At 39.5% G+C, this 17,907-nt stretch overlaps 1 protein-coding gene across 1 annotated transcript; it reads right to left on the bottom strand.

Moving 5' to 3' along the window:
• Nucleotides 1-2,942: 2,942 nt before the first annotated feature.
• ddx21 (DEAD-box helicase 21) lies at nucleotides 2,943-14,252 on the bottom strand. The gene is given in 17 exon segments (NM_001045759.1): nucleotides 2,943-3,308; nucleotides 4,109-4,153; nucleotides 4,409-4,543; nucleotides 4,865-5,024; nucleotides 5,625-5,698; nucleotides 5,875-5,994; nucleotides 6,172-6,333; nucleotides 7,017-7,169; nucleotides 7,498-7,643; nucleotides 8,468-8,653; nucleotides 9,452-9,569; nucleotides 10,501-10,679; nucleotides 10,855-10,930; nucleotides 12,138-12,269; nucleotides 12,575-12,775; nucleotides 13,647-13,769; nucleotides 14,139-14,252. Coding segments are annotated over 17 exon segments (2,277 nt in total). The 5' UTR covers nucleotides 14,193-14,252; the 3' UTR covers nucleotides 2,943-3,095.
• Between the last annotated feature and the right edge of the window lie 3,655 nt (nucleotides 14,253-17,907).

The raw sequence follows: 17,907 nt of genomic DNA, 5'->3' as shown, positions 1-17,907 counted from the left end.
TCATAATGAAATTGCTAATCAGTCAGTGTCCCACTGGACCCCTGCATTTCTTTTAATCAATGGTTCTAAATTAGTGGTATTAAGGTTAAAATGAGGAATGGTGCAATAGGCCTCAAAGTTGACAGAATAGCTTGTCATAGCGCTTGGCAGCAGATATCTTATCAAGCTGGAAACCCCCTAAAATTCCTTAATAAACAGGATTTTACACACCAGGTCAATTTAGCTTTAAGGACATATAGCTGAATTTAGCTCTATTTTGCTGCACAACAAGTGCTGCTTTATAGTTTAATCCAATAAATGAAAGCTTTTGTGATCTAATATGATGTATTAGCCAATTAGAATGATTGTATGTGATCATTACTTGCTAATATTGTTTGTGCAAGGTTATAAAAACTCATGTAATAGAGTGTGGGTCAGACAATTTGTCTGAAGCTGCTGAATGCTATGCTGGTATTCTGAGTTTGATGCACCGGATCAATAAATTTCCTTCTCTGATCGAGCATTATGAGGGTTTACAGGTGTGGTGATTTCCAAGAAATTAAACAAGACTTTACAGTGGTAACTATAGTGGTGGCAGAGCCTGTGACCACAGGGGGGGCCCAGGGAAACAATGGGGCTCCACGAGGGGCACAGTTGATGATTTTGCATGCAACTCAAAGACACAGAAAAAATTGCAGGTAGTTTGTGTTTTCGCACAGGTGAGCAGAACCCCTGAAGAGATGCCTAAGATTTTGTTACTCTCCACTTTACATGTCCTTTAAGTTTGAAGTAACTAAATCATAATTACAAAGGCAGTTACACTGCAGTTATTAGTAGACTGATTGCCAGTTAGGAATGGGAGTCTGTAATAAAAGATATTTAGGTCACCCCTTTTTAATATTTGAGTTGTCAATGCAACATAATGCAAACAGCAGACCTCCAAGCAGGCCAAGCATCTAAACTGAAAGGGCTGTGGCAGACGGGGAGACTAGATGTGTTGTCAAAATAATCTGTTTCATCTCTACAGAATGTATTTTTCACACCTCACACACTTTTTTTTTTATATACAGTACAGAAACGTCAGTCACATGATAACTTGTCTATGACACATGGAGATTCGTACACTCGGCAAGCAAAGTTCACTGAGGGAAAGTATATGGGAAAACTTCAGTCGTTATCTTAACTATGACTATGAAGATGCACTAATAGCAGCAGCAATGGGCAGGGCACATTAGCAGGTCTAAAAAAACACTAGGTGCATGCTTTCCCTAGTAAAGAGGTTTCCAGTTATGGTGACACTTTCATATACTGGTATTTAACTTTTTCTTTTAATCAGTATTTTAATTTGGGGTGATACACATCCAAACATTTTTTGTGCAATAACAATAGTGTTACTTTAAAGTGATTGCCTCTGCTTGCCCAGCAAAATGCTGAACTTCTCTGCAGTATTTTAGGGGAAGAGAGAACTTCAGGTGTATTTGGTATATATATATATCATTTGACTTCCCTGAATATACTACTGGGTAATCATTTTAAAATAATAAACAGGTACGGGATCTGGTATCAAGAATGCCTGGGACCTGGGTTTTTTCCATATAGTGAAACTTCATGCCTTCAGTTTACTAAAAATATATTTAAACATTCACCCATAGACCCAGTGTAATTGTTTTGCCTCCAGTTATATCTTAGTTACCATCAAGTACAAGGTACTGTTTTATTATTACAGAGAAAAAGTTAAAATGTAATTATTTGATTAGAATAAGAGTTTATGGTAGATGACTGTCCCATAATTTGAAGCAGTTTTCTGGATAACAGATCCCATACCTGTATCAACGCAATTTATTATCTATAACTATTAACAGGCAGCCCAACATAAGATACATGCTTATCAATGGGAACAATTTCTGACATCATATAACTCACGTACAGTGTATACAAATTATACAGTGCAAGAAATCCATTGCCCAATGTTTATCAATAACTTGTTGTCACTCGGTTATCCCACAGTAGGACACCTAGCAGGAAGAAATGCACAGTAAATCAGGCAGACATAGCATTTGTTAGCATTCTTGGGGCTGTGACAGATGGGGAGATTAGTCGCCCACGACAAATCTCCCTTGTCACAGGCGACTAATCTCCCCAAAATGCCATCCCACCGGCTAGAATGTAAATCGCTGGTGGGATGGCATATGCAGCGCCGAGATTTCCCGAAATCACGGAAGTTTCCTCTCAAGGCAAATCGCGGCGCAGCGTATGTCATCCCACCGGCGATTTACATTCTTGCCGGTGGGATGGCATTTCGGGAAGATTAGTCGGCTGCGACAAAGGAAATTTGTCACGGGCGACTAATCTCCCCGTCTGTCACAGCCCTTAGGACAGCATGCATGGGATTTGACTTTGCGAGAAGTAAAAATATATTATCAAAGTGAAAGCAAATAAATACCTTTGAACCTCAACAGGCTGGTTTAAGAAACTTCAAACATACTCTTTGTATACAGTAAGCAAAAGACAGCCATGTAAGGTAAGGTGTTCTCTCCATGCTCATTTTGATTAGTGGTGAAAAAAATGTTTTTCCTGGCATGGATTCGCAGTGAATTTCTGCATTTTGACATTGGCGAATCGTTGGCTTTTTCAATATCACTTATCTTTGCTTAGGTTTGCCTACACACCCACCATGCACAATGGCACATAAAGCAGCAAATAATTGAAGCAAGAAAACTAATGCAGAATACAGGATTCCTCTATGCTTTTCCACAGTCTGTTAAACAAATTTTCATGCTGCCCATAGAAGCACCCCCTACTGCCTTTAAACATGTCAGGTAGAAGCTCCTGTCTATGTATGTGTTGTGACTGACATTGGAGGATGCCATCATGTGTGTGATCCATCCAGTGTGATTCTGCATGTGAAAAGAAGGGAAGAAATTCCACAGGGTTCCTTACTCGCAGGAATTGAAGCAAAGACATTATTTAACAGATAGATTTTAATAAGGGCTAAGCACACAGTTTTATATTGCATAAAAATATGTCTCAAGTTACTTTAGGAAGGAATATTTATGAACATGGCAGTATATTAAAAAAAGTTATTGTGACATGGGATGTTGGGATGTTTGGAGTCACTAACGGCCCCTTCTAAACCCTCCACTTCTATTTCTGCCTCTTCCTCCTCCTCCTCTTCCTCCTCTGGAATTATTTCTTCTATCAAAAGGTCTCCTCCCTCTTCCTCCAAAACCTCCATTCCTTGGACCATCAAAGTTTCTCTCAGATTCTTGAATCGCGGGTAATTCAGTTGCAACTGTAAACTGCCACCGCCTTGTATCTTTCCAGCCCTCCTGTTAAAAACAATAATAGTTACATAGGGTTAAAAAAAGACCATTCATTCCAATCTATACCAACACATACATAACTATATATACAAACATTAATACTAACTGTAGATATTAGTATCACAATAGCCTTGGATATTATGCTTGTTCAAGAACTCATCTAGGCCCCTTTTATAGGCATTAACAGAATCTGTTACAGCATTCTCAGAGAGGTGGGGAACATTCTATTCTGTGCCTGCTTATTAAAGGCTTGCCATTCTGCCTAGCTTAGTGGTTCCCTAACAGTGGGCCAGAAAAGGGCCAAAAGCAGTGGAAGGGGATGGGCAGCAGGATAAAGGTAAGCTAGCATGCGTTCTGGGGAAGAATCCATATTTGCTGTTCCAGAAGCTAATATCCCAGAAGGGGACAACTGTGAGCAAGCCCAAGTTAGTGTTGGTAGGACAAAGTTTTCAAAAATTAGCTACATTCTAAAAATATGAAAGGGCTGAATAAAAGTTAAAGATTTTTAGCACCAGCCAGCCCCACATATTGCTAGGCAATGTGTCTGTCTCATTGCTGGCAGCAGTCTGGAAACAGAATCTACAATGTGTAGCGGTCTGGTCTGTTTACAGCTCATGCTGTAGATTCTACAATCACTGGCAGCCAAGCAGTTAATTATACGTGTCAACAACTGATGCATCTTAAAGAGCTGATTTCACTAATTAGAAGAGGCTTCTGATACTTTTGGCCAGTGTATAAACTTCAAATGTAAAATATACACTTTAACTTTATGTTGGTACTGGTCCTTTAATAAAAATGAAACTTACCTGCATTGACTGCAGGTTTTCAGAACGGACATCAAAACACACACCCTAAAGGAAAACAGATAAAAATTATCATTCAAGATAAATACAGCAGCACTCTTCTGGATATATTACAATAACTTGAAGGGGTTAAAGAAATATTACTACTACTTTGGACAAATGTTTTGTAAGAGAGAAGTGCTATTAGTCTAATTAGGGAATACTAGCAAAGTAGCTGTAACAAATGAAAATTCAACTTTAAATGATTTATGTACTAGTAACCAAATTTCTCATATGATAAATATTTTAGAAAATTGTCCTTACCATGGAATCCTTCAGGAGACACATTCTATGAATTTTAGAATCAATATCTTCACCCAGTTGTTCTTTAATTGATCGCCATGCATAGCTTAAGTTGTGAATTTGCACTGAGCTCTTCAACGTTATTGTCACATAACCCTAAAGATGAAATGGAAATAGTGCTGAACGGTCAATTATGTTCTAAGAAATGGACAATTATGTACTGTAGGAAAAATGCATTAACCCTTTGGAAGTTTTTCTTCTGGCTCAAGGGTGCTTTGGGAAATTTTACATTAGCAGCAAGCTGTGGTCTTGCTGTTGACAGCATCTATTATTTGCCAGGGGGTATCCCAAGGTTGCACAAACTACAAGCCCACCAGCGAGTTACTGGCACAGAATATTACATCCCATTTTATGCTGCTGTGTACACTAGCAGATTCTAGAAGAAAGTCTAATACAGAAGGTGAATAATTGTCATACCGCTTCCATGTTGAGCAAAGAGCGTTGTTTAATGGACGTCGCCCCAGAAATATGAGCTAAAGCTGCAGCTAGGGCAGTTAATGCACCCTTCTTCTCAATCAGCTCCTGGGCGTATTCTTTAAAATGCTCAATCACATCAGCTGGAACTGAATCCAAGGACCTAAGGAAAACAGTAAGATTTGTATCAGAAGTCTACAATTTGTCTCTTTAGCTATGAAACTTATCTGCACAGAATCCAAAGCATTTGCTTAAGTAAACATAATTTCCTGCTTTTCAAAGCTGCCACAGCTGGAGATTACAGGTTCCCTAGTAAACAGGATTCAACTTCTACGGTACTTCAACAGGAGGAGCGGCAATAACTAATAAAACTATGCTTCAGTGCTAAGAAGAAACAGCAGTAAGTATTGAGCCACCTTTCTGCATGTCACTTAGCTCCTGCCTGATACTTAGGGTAGCCTGGTCATTCAAATTACAATCCTTCTGTCAGTGCATACAGCATGTATTGAGCATGATGGAATAATAAGAGTCAGAAGGGCTAACGGCTAGAGGGAAAACTCTGAATTGTTAATTGAAACTGTCATAACGCTGCAAATGCAAATCCATACTAATTAATGCCTTTCCTTGATGAAACTAGCTCTTATTGTGTCAACAGAGATGACGCTATAATATTAACGCTGATAAACTGTCCCCACCACACAGAGAGCATATATACTAGGATTCTGTTCATTCTGTATAGATAATGAAAGCAAAAATTAATTACTTTATTGCATCAGCACTGGATGATTTGGCAACATTCAATAAGGAAGGTATTCCAACACGTTTGAATGTGATTCCCTGAAAAATAAAAATACATTTAAAAAAAAAAAAAAAAGTTGATGACATCCAAACCAAACATACACAAACAGAGAAAATTACACATTTCTACTGGTCAGCATATGCTCAGGCACACAATTGGATAATGGATATTTGTTTGTTTCATCTTTTGAGTTCACAAGATAAATAATACCTACCGTGCTCCTCTCCACATTCCGAAGATAATGCCTTTCTCTTGGTTCATAAAGGGATATGCAGATTCCTGTGCGTCCGGCTCTTCCTGTGCGCCCTGACCGATGAACATAAGCATCTGCTTCCTGTGAAGAGTTTTTATAGTGAGCAGTTTTATGGCAAATTCTAATTTAAGTGTGGTTTTCCACATTTGATAATATTGTTGACTGTTACGTGTAAATGCAAATGAAGGTTTTCAACATTTCATGACGCTTATAAAGAACAAATTACTTTCAGGCTATATAGAAAGGATTAGGCTTTACCTTTGGTGCAGAGTACAATACTACAAGGTCAACTTCTGGGATATCCAATCCACGAGCAGCTACATTGGTCGCAACAAGAACTTCAAATGATCCCTGCCTGAAACCCTTCAAGATGACTTCCCTTTCCTTTTGCTGGAGGTCCCCATGTAATGGTTTGGCAGACTACGGAAAAAAAAAAAAAAAATTATATATATTTTATGACATTTGCCAGAACAGTTTTTTCTACAGAGATGAAAAAGCCATATTGTCTACTTAAAAGAGAAGCAAATGTATAATTACTGGGGTGTGGCACCAGAGATTATAATCTCTTACCCGAGACACTCAGGTCAGCGATAACTGTACTCTAGTAGCAAAATGTCACCATCTTCTTTGGTCTCCTCATGACTGCTGTGTGCATGCGCAGTAGAGTGAAAAGCCAAACAAACAAGGAAAAAGGACAGCTTTTGGCTACACTGCATATGCACACCAGGCCCTGAATCCACAAGGAAGATGGTGGCAAAGTGGCACTTCCAGAGTAGTCAGTACAGTTTTTAGTAAACAGGAGCAGAAGCACAAGCTCTCAGGTAAGCAATTAAAAAAGGAAGGAAAAGTATGCAAGGAACCCCCAGTGGTTATACCTTTACTTCTCCTTTAAGCATCAGTGGTCAGTTTACTTTAGCAGTGGCGTGACCTACTCCCCCATCCTGCACCACCACAAGATGTGTGTGTGTTTTGGGGGGCGGGGGCAGGGGGGGGTATTACTGCTGTCCACGTGCACTCACCGGAGTCTGTTCTCCCATAGTTAGACCACTGAAGTTTAACAATAGGCTTTATATGTAACGTTAAATACAACTATAAATTCTGACCTGTTTTAATGAGCCACAGTTTGTGGCTAATTCGTGAGCTTCTAATTTTGAATCACAAAAGATGATGGATTTTCCGTGACTACCACTGTAGACCTGAACTATATCTCCAAGGACCGCTGCCTTCTGGGACCTGGTGCACTCAATGGCCAAATGCTTTAAATAAAAGGAAAGAAAAGGAACGATTACATACAGTTAATATGCATGCTTTTTTTAAAGCAATTCAACTGGTACAATCAGTGCAATCTTTCTTTGCTATTAACTAATGGGAGAGAAAAAAATATAGCATATGTGCAGGAACCTTAGAGAATCATTTTTATGTAGCCTAGTTTCTCCCCTATCTTCTTATACCAGCTTACAAGGGATCCCTATCCAGGGAGGGGCCACCAGGAAATCTGACTTAACTAATTTCAAATACATTCTTTAGCGAAAGTAATTTTAGCAATGTATTTTCCCCCACTTACAAAGTGAAAATGCCACTGACCTCAACAGTGATGGCAGCCTTCTGACTTCTATGTCCAACCAAGTCAATTTTTTCAAACTGTTTTTTCATATATTTTTTAGCCACATTGTACATCCAGTCTGGACATGTTGCAGAGAAAAGAAGAGTCTGGGGATTTTCTTCAGGATCTTCAAGATTGAAACAAAGACATTTCAAACTTTCAAACAAAAATATGGCCAAATCACAGGACATCTGCTATAGTAAAATTCTGCCAAATCAAAACTGAACCACTGTTATGCGACTTCAACATGCTAGACAATATAAAACATCTGCTGACTCTGAGCCTGCACCAGGAGGCACTGTGGTGCCCAGGGTGCAGACATATGGAGCCAATTTCAATGTGAAAATGCATTCTCTAGCCTGTTCTTATCCACAGGCAGAGAATCATCCCCCCAGAGCTGTAGCCATAAAATGCTTTTCATCAACCTGAAGGTAAAAAATTGATTATTTGCTTTCAGGTCCACAAGCTCTAAGGGCTCTGGCACACGGGGAGATTAGTCGCCAGAGACAAATCTCCTGTGTCTTGGGCGACTAATCTCCCCGAAATGCCATCCCACCAGCGAAAATGTAAATCGCCGCGTATGCCATCCAACCGGCGATTTACATTTTCGCAAATGGCAATCAGGGGAGATAAGTCGCCCGCGAACAGGGAGTTTTGTCGCGGGTGACTAATCTCCCCGTGTGCCAGAGCCCTAACTGACCAGTTAGTGTTATCAATTTGTTATCAACTAAATTAACTAAAGTCAAACAAATTAGGCAACCAATTAACTAAAATATTACTTAGAGCTTTATTTAGAAAAGAAACTGTACTGTAATTGCTGTATAAGTTACAGTGTGACAAAAGATTCAGCTTTTTCTTAGAAACAGAATACACAATTTGGAATTGGTTTACATTACCAACGAAATGTTTTATTGCTTTAGCGGCAAGAAGAGATAAAGACCTGAAACATACCAGGTTTGTAGCGAACAGATAATATTTCCTCGACTTGTTCCGAGAAGCCCATATCAAACATCATGTCAACTTCGTCTAGTACCACATGCTTTAAAACAGTGAGGTCCAAACGGTAGTTTTGGACAAGATCTCTCACACGGCCAGGTGTGCCAACTAAAAAGTCAAATCCCTCCTTAATGGAGAAAACTACAAAAGAAAAAAAATTGTTTCAAGATAAAGCAACTCTACATACATTACATAGAAATATATCAAATATTACAAAATATATATAGATATATATATATATAGATATATATATATATATAGATATATATATATATATATAGAGATATATAGAGATATATATATATAGAGATATATAGAGATATATATATATAGAGATATATAGAGATATATAGAGATATATATATATATATATATATATATATATATATATATATATAGATGTTGATTTGAATAAAACCTCTACATTTTCTGTAAGACCTGTGAGTGCGGACTCTCTCTACAGCTACTCCATCTATTATTTTGGGACTGCACCCAGGCTCCCTTGGACCTACTTATACGTGAGTGCCTGTCTTCTTGCAACATATATATATATATATATATATATATATATATATATACACATATACATATATACACACACTATATATATATATATATATATATACATATATACACACATACACACATACACACATACACACATACACATATATATATATATATTGGGCGGGCTTAAAATAAAGACAATAACAGGATAAACAGATCTATATTAAGTCAGTAGTGTACTTTGCGATATCACAAACTGCTCAATGCAGTTCAAGATAAATGCTATTTCTGAAAATGAAAGCCAAGTTTTAAATATATGAAATATTAAAGAGATAAACTATAAAAGTGAAAAGTAGCATTCTACAATTAAACAAAAGTCAGAAAGTGCCTGTATCTCACAGGAAACCAATCAAGTAAAACCCTCTTGGTTACCTTGCTGTTGATATGGAGTTCCTCCGTAGAAACAACAGACCTTCAGCTTTTTAGTGATGCTGCGGATTTCATTTGTGATCTGAATAGCTAACTCTCTGGTGGGAGTAAGAATTATCACCTAGGGGAAAGTAGTTTAATTTGATTTTTAAAACAGTACTTAAAGAAAAGTGAAAACATTTAAAATAAAATATACATTACAAATTCAAATTTTGTACATATCATCAGAGCTGCGGAGTCAGAAGCAACCTTAAGTACCTGGAGTCGGCCATAATGTACCAGCTCCTAATAAAATTTATATTGTAATGAAAAGAAAAATCAATATGTTACAATGTCCTCTTATCACAGATAAGTCAAAATAAAGTACTTCTCTGCTGTAAGAATAAAAAGCCCAGTGTGTAGTTGTTTCACTAGTGTAAAGTCCAGCTGAGCTATTAAAACCTTTTCGTTTTCATTTTTTGTCTTGGTTAAACTTTATGTTTGAGAATTGTTTGCAGTTGTTATAATAGATAAAATAAAAATTCACAATGACATAGGCTTGAACAGTATCCTCATTAATGTTGGCAGTGACAGGCTTGGATGGCCAACTGGGTAGTACACCAGCTTCCTAGCATCTTTAACATTTGGAAATATTATGCCCTCACAAAGTAAACAAAATATCTATTTTGGTTCAAAATCAGGCCCACTGCAATTATCCCCAACAGAAATTCACTTTGGGCAAGAGACAAGCTGCCTCCACCATTTGTACATTAAGAGATCTTGTTTCTACATTCTGTCCCTAGGCTATAGTCCTCTTGCTATTATAAAGGTCAAATTTAGAAATCTCTCATTTATAGTTATGGGCCTTTTTTAGCAAGGGCAATCAGTATAAAAGTTCTAGACTGGTGCAAACCCATACCTAAGGTTTCCTAAATCCATACTTTTGCCACTCCCTCTTACAGTTCCTAAGTAAAAACCTAAGAGTTAAGCATACATGCATACATGCAAAACCTTCTGTATGGATTTATCTGGTATCAAGTAAAGTAAAACATAAAACGGGAACCACTCCTTACCCTAGGCGCACGTCCTCTAGCCAACGGCTGTTGGTCCTCATTAAGCCGCTCCACTAAAGGAATAGCAAAGGAAAATGTTTTCCCTGTGCCTGTACGGGCCTGGACCACTACATCTTTGCCACTGTAAGCAGTGTGGAATGTTTTGGATTGAATTGGGAACAGGTAGGACACGCCTTTAGCTGTACAAATCATATGAAAGAAACAGTGCAGAGTGTTATTTACATGAATTATGGCATATGGGGATGTCTGATCTGTTGGATTATATCACTTTCCATATAGGTACCATTATGCAAAATATGCTAAATTCCATCAACCTCACACTGTGACATTTTACAGGATTAAAGAAATCATTACCTTGCAAATTCTTAATGGTGTCCTTGGAAATTGGAAATTTAGAGAAGTCGCCATCTATTTTTTCTTGATTTATTTCCTGTAGTAGGAATGAGGAAAAAAAATTACTAATTTAAACAAACTATTAACAAGGCCCTCTTTACCTACTTTCTCAGTATTTGCAGGTTATCTAAATGTTTGATGTACAGCCTATACTCTGTTGTAGAGCACTGCGTAATATGTTGGTGCTTTATAAATACATGTTCATAATAATTCTGTCAGCTTCTTATTTTGCTTAAGAGACCGGTATTCTGAGACACCCTGGGACATGCTCAAATTACTCATTTGTTGAAATTACTTATTTGTTGACTAATTTAACAAATACATAGCTATTCTGTGTAAGCTCCCCAATTGGAGGAGTACGTCCTTTTTCATTGGCAATTTTGAGCCTCCAGGTTTAGAGGACTGGCTGAAACTCAGGAGCAGCATTGAGAGCCACTCATTCAGTACCAAAATGAAAGCAGACATCCCTGTAGGGATAAATTACCAGCTCGGTGTTGCAAATCCTCAATAGAAACACAACCAAAGGTGAAAGGGAAAGCCAGTGACACATCTGTCAAGGGTAAGATTTTTTTTCCCGAAAGAACAAAACAACAAACAGAATGGACTCTTCCCGGGGCTGGCGCATGCATGTGCTGTTTCAAAAAGCAGCGAGGGAGCGAATGAAACAGATGCAAAAAAATTGAAAATTTGTTAAAGCAGAATTAAAGGTAAGTAAAAACTGCTTGGCCCTCTAGTAGCACTCCTAGTGAAGAATCAGGTCACTGTGTTTTAAGCTCACCAAATGAACTCCTTATATAGTTGTAGGTACTCCAAATTCTTATCCCCGGTCTCTGAGCACTGTGCCATCTTTGTAAAGGAACCGACAGTTCCTATAACTACAATGTGCTACTGCACATGCACTAAAAATGCTAATGTAGCCAGGGGCGCGTCAGTGAAGAAGGATTTGTTTTTTCAAGCATGCACACTGCTAGAAAATTCAGCATGTGTGTGTAAAGACTGCCCAGGGCAATGAGACAGTAACAGAAATTTGAGTGACTTCAGCCAACTCCTGGACTTTTATCTGTGAGCAGCACATTACCTAATGAGTGACAGCAGCAATTCGGGAATAATAAGTGCAGCGATAAAGGATGCCTAGGGTAATACTTTTTTATGGTTTCATTGTTTCTTTTCATGTATATAAAGCCTATTTTCCTATTTGCATTATAAAAAGATATGTATTATATACAGACTATTGCTTCATTTACCTCTTCCTCTTTGGTTAACTGCTTTTCTTCACACTCCTCGGATGCTGTGATCTCCATTGTATCCTTTTTTCTTTTCTTAGGAGTTGGTTCATTATCATCACCTGTTGTGTTCTTTTTAGATTTTTTAACACTCTATCAAATATGGGAAAGAGTTTTTAAAAGAATTTTAAAGAGAAAATGCTCAGCATTTTCGAATACAGGGCATATGCTAAACATAATGTTTGCCTACTTTTAATTACCAACTATTTGTGTTTCATTGTTTTAATTAGTGGTTACAGAAATAACACTTCCTAATCAAACCCCTTACCTCTCCCGGAATACTATCTAAGAGTAACTTTGGGAAACATGCAAGGGATTAGGTTACAGAAAACTATACAAGGAACAGGGCAATATCCCAGATCACACTACAAGCACAGAGAAAAGTATTAGTTGAATACCTTTACGCCGTTCATTTGTGGTTCGGATTTGTCTGTCCCTTCCTGTGTGTCTGAATCTTCCTTGCCCTCTTTTAGTTTTTTCTTCTTGACTTTCTTTGGTATGGGAGTGCTTGGATCTGGCTGCTCTCCTTCATACTGTTCTGCGGTTTCAGAGAGATCTGATTGTGGCACAGGCTTCTTCTTTTTCTTCAGCTTGGGAGTCTATTAGCACATAGATGAAACTAAGCAGTGGCATAGATGTCCAGAAAATACAATAACTTCAGAACTTAAGAGCAATTGAGAATATTACCTGAACTCCCAACAACAAAAAAGTAATGGATGTAAAACAGCTATTTAAAAAACAGTTACAAAAATATTTTTACAATTAAGCAGGGCACTCTCAGTAAACCTTCATGACTGATGGTGAAATAGTAATTTTACTTGGTCATGGAGACCTACCCTATACAGAATGTAGCCCCAATTCTTATGCCACTGACGCAAGATGGTGCCTGCCAGCCCTGCCCCATAATTTTGCGTTTTTTATAGCAGGTACAGAGAAAGGAACATTTCTAACAGTAACAAGAGAGTTATGCCGAGGGAGCCTGGGGGTTTGCTCTCCTTTAATAGAGAAGGAAAGGCTAAGTCACTTGGGGGTGCCAAAATGTTAGGCACCCCAAGTGACTTTAATCACTTACCTTGTACCCCGGGCTGGTGCCCCTGTTAGGAGAAAACTACACTACAGGAGAAATTCTGCTTTAACGGGGTACCTGTAGCGAGCACTTTCTTTTTCCATGTTTCTTCTGCCAGTAAAATCCCTGGGCCGGCGCATGCGCATTAGAGTGAAAAGCCGACTTTGTTGTTAAAGTTTGGCTTTTAACTCTAATGCGCATGCACAAGAGCGCCAACATGGAAGAAGGAAGCACTTGCAGCTACCCCAGGCTGGTGCTGTTCTCTCTTAACAGGGGCACCAGCCCGGGGTAAAAGGTAAGTGATTTAAGTCACTTAGGGGTGCCTAACATTTTGGCACCCCCAAGTGACTTAGCCTTTCCTTCTCCTTTAAGTGGACTGTTAACAGAAGTAGAAATAATCTTACCGGATTATTGTTGTTGATCTCTCCATTTACAGATTCTGCCACCTGTTCCAAATCAAGATCTTCTGTTGCCCCATTCTGCATTTTTCTCTTTTTTATCTTGGGTAGAGGAGTTTCAGACTGTTTCTAGAATACAAAAAGGTAAGCAACATTTCATAATAACAAATAAGCTAATGATATACATTGTTTCAGAGCACAGCTGACTGACATAATAATGGCTTCACCTGTCCACTCTGGATTATGCCAGTCAACCAAAAAAAAAAAAAAAAGTCCAAACACATTAAAATGCAAATGTTCATATTGTCATGCATGATATATATATTCTCACACATATACATTCATGATATTCACTTAATAAATATATATATATATATTTATATATATGTATATGTATGTTGGGAAAGATGGCAGTCCTGTCACCACGTTGTTTACATCCATACGCGAAGTGCCCCAGACTCGCTCCCCACACCCTGCGAGCCGCCCCCACTATCTCACCTTCTTCTTGACACTTTCAACCTCCATTTCATCGACATAAACCTTCACGGGCATCGATGATTTGTCCTGAAACTCCCGTATCCAAGAGAACGGGGTCCGCAGCTGACCACGCCACACTTAGCAGCGTGAAAAAGGAAGGAACGATCGTGCGTCATTTCCCGTTCCCAGAATTTGACGAAACGTAAAATATGTGCGACAAACAGCAGCCACGTGTGTAGAAGCACATTGGCGCAAGGGATTCCTTTTCTAACCAGTAGGAGGCGCTGCTTGGCAGCCAATAGAAGTACTTAGAGAAGCTGCAGCTTTCCTTCCATTTGTGTTGATGATGCAGTTGGGATCGCCGGGGGTCTTTTGGGTTTACAGGGTTTATCAGCTCCCTAGTTACCCTTTAACATCACCCGCCCTCGATATCAGGGAGATTTTATTTTCCCGTCCAGTCTATGTTCCTGCTCCACAAACTATATATAAATACAAAATTCAGAAGAGCCGACACCTCTGTCAAATACTAAAAGGCAATGTATGATATAGAACTTATGTTTGGTTTGATATATAAATGTGTGCCTGGGTTATAATTGTACTGGCTGTGCCCATGGCTACACTGCTGCTGATTTAGAAAAACTGTATTTGAGCCTCTGAAGAGAACATGTAGTTTGTATCAATAACTGGTAACTTGGCATTATACTCAAATGCATAAAAAAGTTCCACTGTCTGGTGCTGCTTGTCCTTAAAATGGATATGATTATTTTTATATGCGCTTTATGGTAGACCTGTAGAACAGTTGCTCATGTAATCCACACACAAGTCAATCAAAAAGAATAAAGAAACTTTTATTTGTTATACAGCCTTGTGTCCTTAAGGCTGATTTGCCAAAAATACCACCCTAGGCCTCCTACCTGTGCCTGCACCCAAATGAATGAGATACGCTCGGGTGCAGGCACATGTAGCTGATACACGCATAAAAACGCGAGACTTTCAAACTCTAGCGTATTTCGGCTACACGTGCTTGCACCGCAGCGTATTCTATTCATTCGGGTGCAGGCACAAGTAGGAGGTGTAGAGCAGAATTTTCAGCAAGCGTTTTTCCATCAGCCTTACCCCCCTCCCCTCCGCAGCCGGATTTGGCAAGGTAAATCTGGCAGCAGCTGGGGAGGGTTTCTATTTTTTTTTTTTTTTTTTAATTATTGATTATACAGGCACCTGAGAACCGTCCCCCCTATGGCTGCCGTCCTAGGCACAGGCCCATAAATGCCTATAAATAAATACTGCCTACAGCACACCCCCATGGCTTGAATGACAGCCCCATCAGCCTATGCATTTCAGAGCTTATATCCGCTCCATGTAGCTCTACACAGGGTGACAACAGGCATGTTAATGGAGCTACAGGGGTGTGTGCATAAGAGGGGAGGAAGGTGGACAATCTGCTGTGTGTGCCCTTACCTTAAACATTAAAACAAATGTTTCTTCAATAAAAGTTTGTTCTCTCAGCAGAAGGTATGGTCCCCACATATTACACTGTGAGTTCTTAGAATAAAGTTAACATTTCTTGTGTGTACAGCTGCTAGTATCATTCATTTGCCAGCACCAAGCCTAACCTACATTCTGGACTTAACCAGCTGCTAGAAACAATATACACCTATTATTTGCACACACAGAGAAATAAATAACCATACCAGCCCCAGACTAGCAATCCGTAGATTCTGGCAAATGCCAAAGGGACTGCTGTTAGATGCCAAAGATAGTTACAGTTTATTAGACCTGTAGGGGGTTGTTTGAGCATCTCTGTACTTACCTGGGCCGATTTTGATTCTCAGTCCAGATATGATCAATACCACCACATTGCAAATTACAGGGTAAATATTCAATATACTATATATTTAAGCAGTAATTATCTGTTATCCTCTCTCTTAAATCTTAGGATAGCAGATATTATCATGATATTGAAATCAGAATAAAAAATATATGTAGTCCAGACCTTAGGGAGTAGCCAATCATGGGGGCACATTTACTAATCCACGAATCCGAATGGGAAAAATTCGGATTGGAAATGAACATTTTGCAACTTTTTCATATTTTTTGCGATTTTTTCGTCACCGTTACGACTTTTTTGTAAATTGTCGCGACTTATTCGTAGCCGTTACGACTTGCGCAAATTGTCGCGACTTTTTCGTACCCGTTACGACTTGCATGAATTGTTGCGACTTTTTTGTACCCGTTACGATTTGCTCGTATATTGTCGCAACTTTTTCGTATTGAGCGCTTGTAAACGGCGGGCAAACCTTTCAGACTTTGCATGATTTTGGAAGCCTCCCATAGGACTCAATGGCACTCTGCAGCTCCAACCTGGCCCAAGGAAAGTCTCCCATAGGGCTCAATGGCACTCTGCAGCTCCAACCTGGCCCAAGGAAAGTCTCCCATAGGGCTCAATGGCACTCTGCATCTCCAACCTGGCCCAAGGAAAGCCTCCCATAGGGCTCAATGGCACTCGGCAGCTCCAACCCGGCCCAAGGAAAGTCTCCCATAGGGCTCAATGGCACTCTGCAGCTCCAACCTGGCCCAAGGAAAGTCACAATACTGAAGCTTGAATGAATCCGAAACTTTCATACTCGGCGCAACGGCTACGAAAAAGTTGCGACAATTTGCGCAAGTCGTAATGCTACCAAAAAGTTGCGACAATTTGCGAAAAAGTCGTACCGGCTACGAAAAAATTGCGACAATTTACGAAAAAATCGCATTCGGACGCTTTTTGGACGTTCGTGGATTAGTAAATGTGCCCCATGGAGTCTGCAGGTCTATCAGTACCTATCAGGTCTATCAGTACCTTCTCCTTTAATATTTAGTAACATAACCAGAACCAGATGTAAGGAAGGCTCCATAAGCCCTGTCCTTGTTAGGCAGACCTTAAGGGTGAAGACACAAAGAGCAACTAGTAGCAGCTACTTTTTGACAGATACTAAGGGCTCTGGCACACGGGGGAGATTAGTCGCCCGCGATAAAACTCCCTGTTCGCGGGCGACTAATCTCCCCGCGGGGCGATTTGCGCGAAATCGCGCCGCCGCGTCTGCCATCCCGCCGGCGACTTACATGTTCGCCGGTGGGATGGCAGGGGTAGGCAACTCGGGCAGATTAGTCGCCCGCGAACAGGGAGTTAATCGCGGGCGACTAATCTCCCCCGTGTGCCAGAGCCCTAAGAGCCAGAAAATACCCTGCCGTAGACAATACTGAGAATTGCCTCTGCTAAAACACATGTAGAGACTGTTATCAGTAAATGATCAGCATTGTCTATTTTAGTAGCCGTGACAAATAGCTGCTACTAGTAGCTCCGTGTGTCACCTTTAAGGCAATGACAGACCCTTGTGAGTTTTGTTTGCAGACAGCCAACAAAATGCCCACAAATACCCTTCCCTAGGCTAATATAATTACCCTGATCCTGGTAGCGCACTTGCATTATTGTTTGAAAATGCAAACAATCCTAGTCCTAGGACTCCTGTCACATTCTGCAATGTCAGTTTTCTTTTTATTTGTCCATTATGTAATGTTGCTATGCTAGTTATGCAATAATCCCCTTTTAATACCACTTAATTCTCCCCTTATACTACAGGTGACACTTGATAATTAGTGCAGAAAAAGATATCACAATGATGCTCTTTCCTACAAGCCCTTATTATAGGGACAAGAAATGTTTAGCCCTTTGAAAATTGCATTCATATGTATAGTGACCAATGCAAGTATTCCTAGAAAGAAATGGCATTTCTCATTTAATAGGTATGTT

This window comes from Xenopus tropicalis, chromosome 7, assembly GCF_000004195.4.
Source record: "Xenopus tropicalis strain Nigerian chromosome 7, UCB_Xtro_10.0, whole genome shotgun sequence".
Lineage (NCBI taxonomy): Eukaryota > Metazoa > Chordata > Amphibia > Anura > Pipidae > Xenopus > Xenopus tropicalis.
The sequence above is the reverse complement of the archived record's forward strand: the minus strand, read 5'-3'. Positions and strand labels throughout refer to the sequence as shown.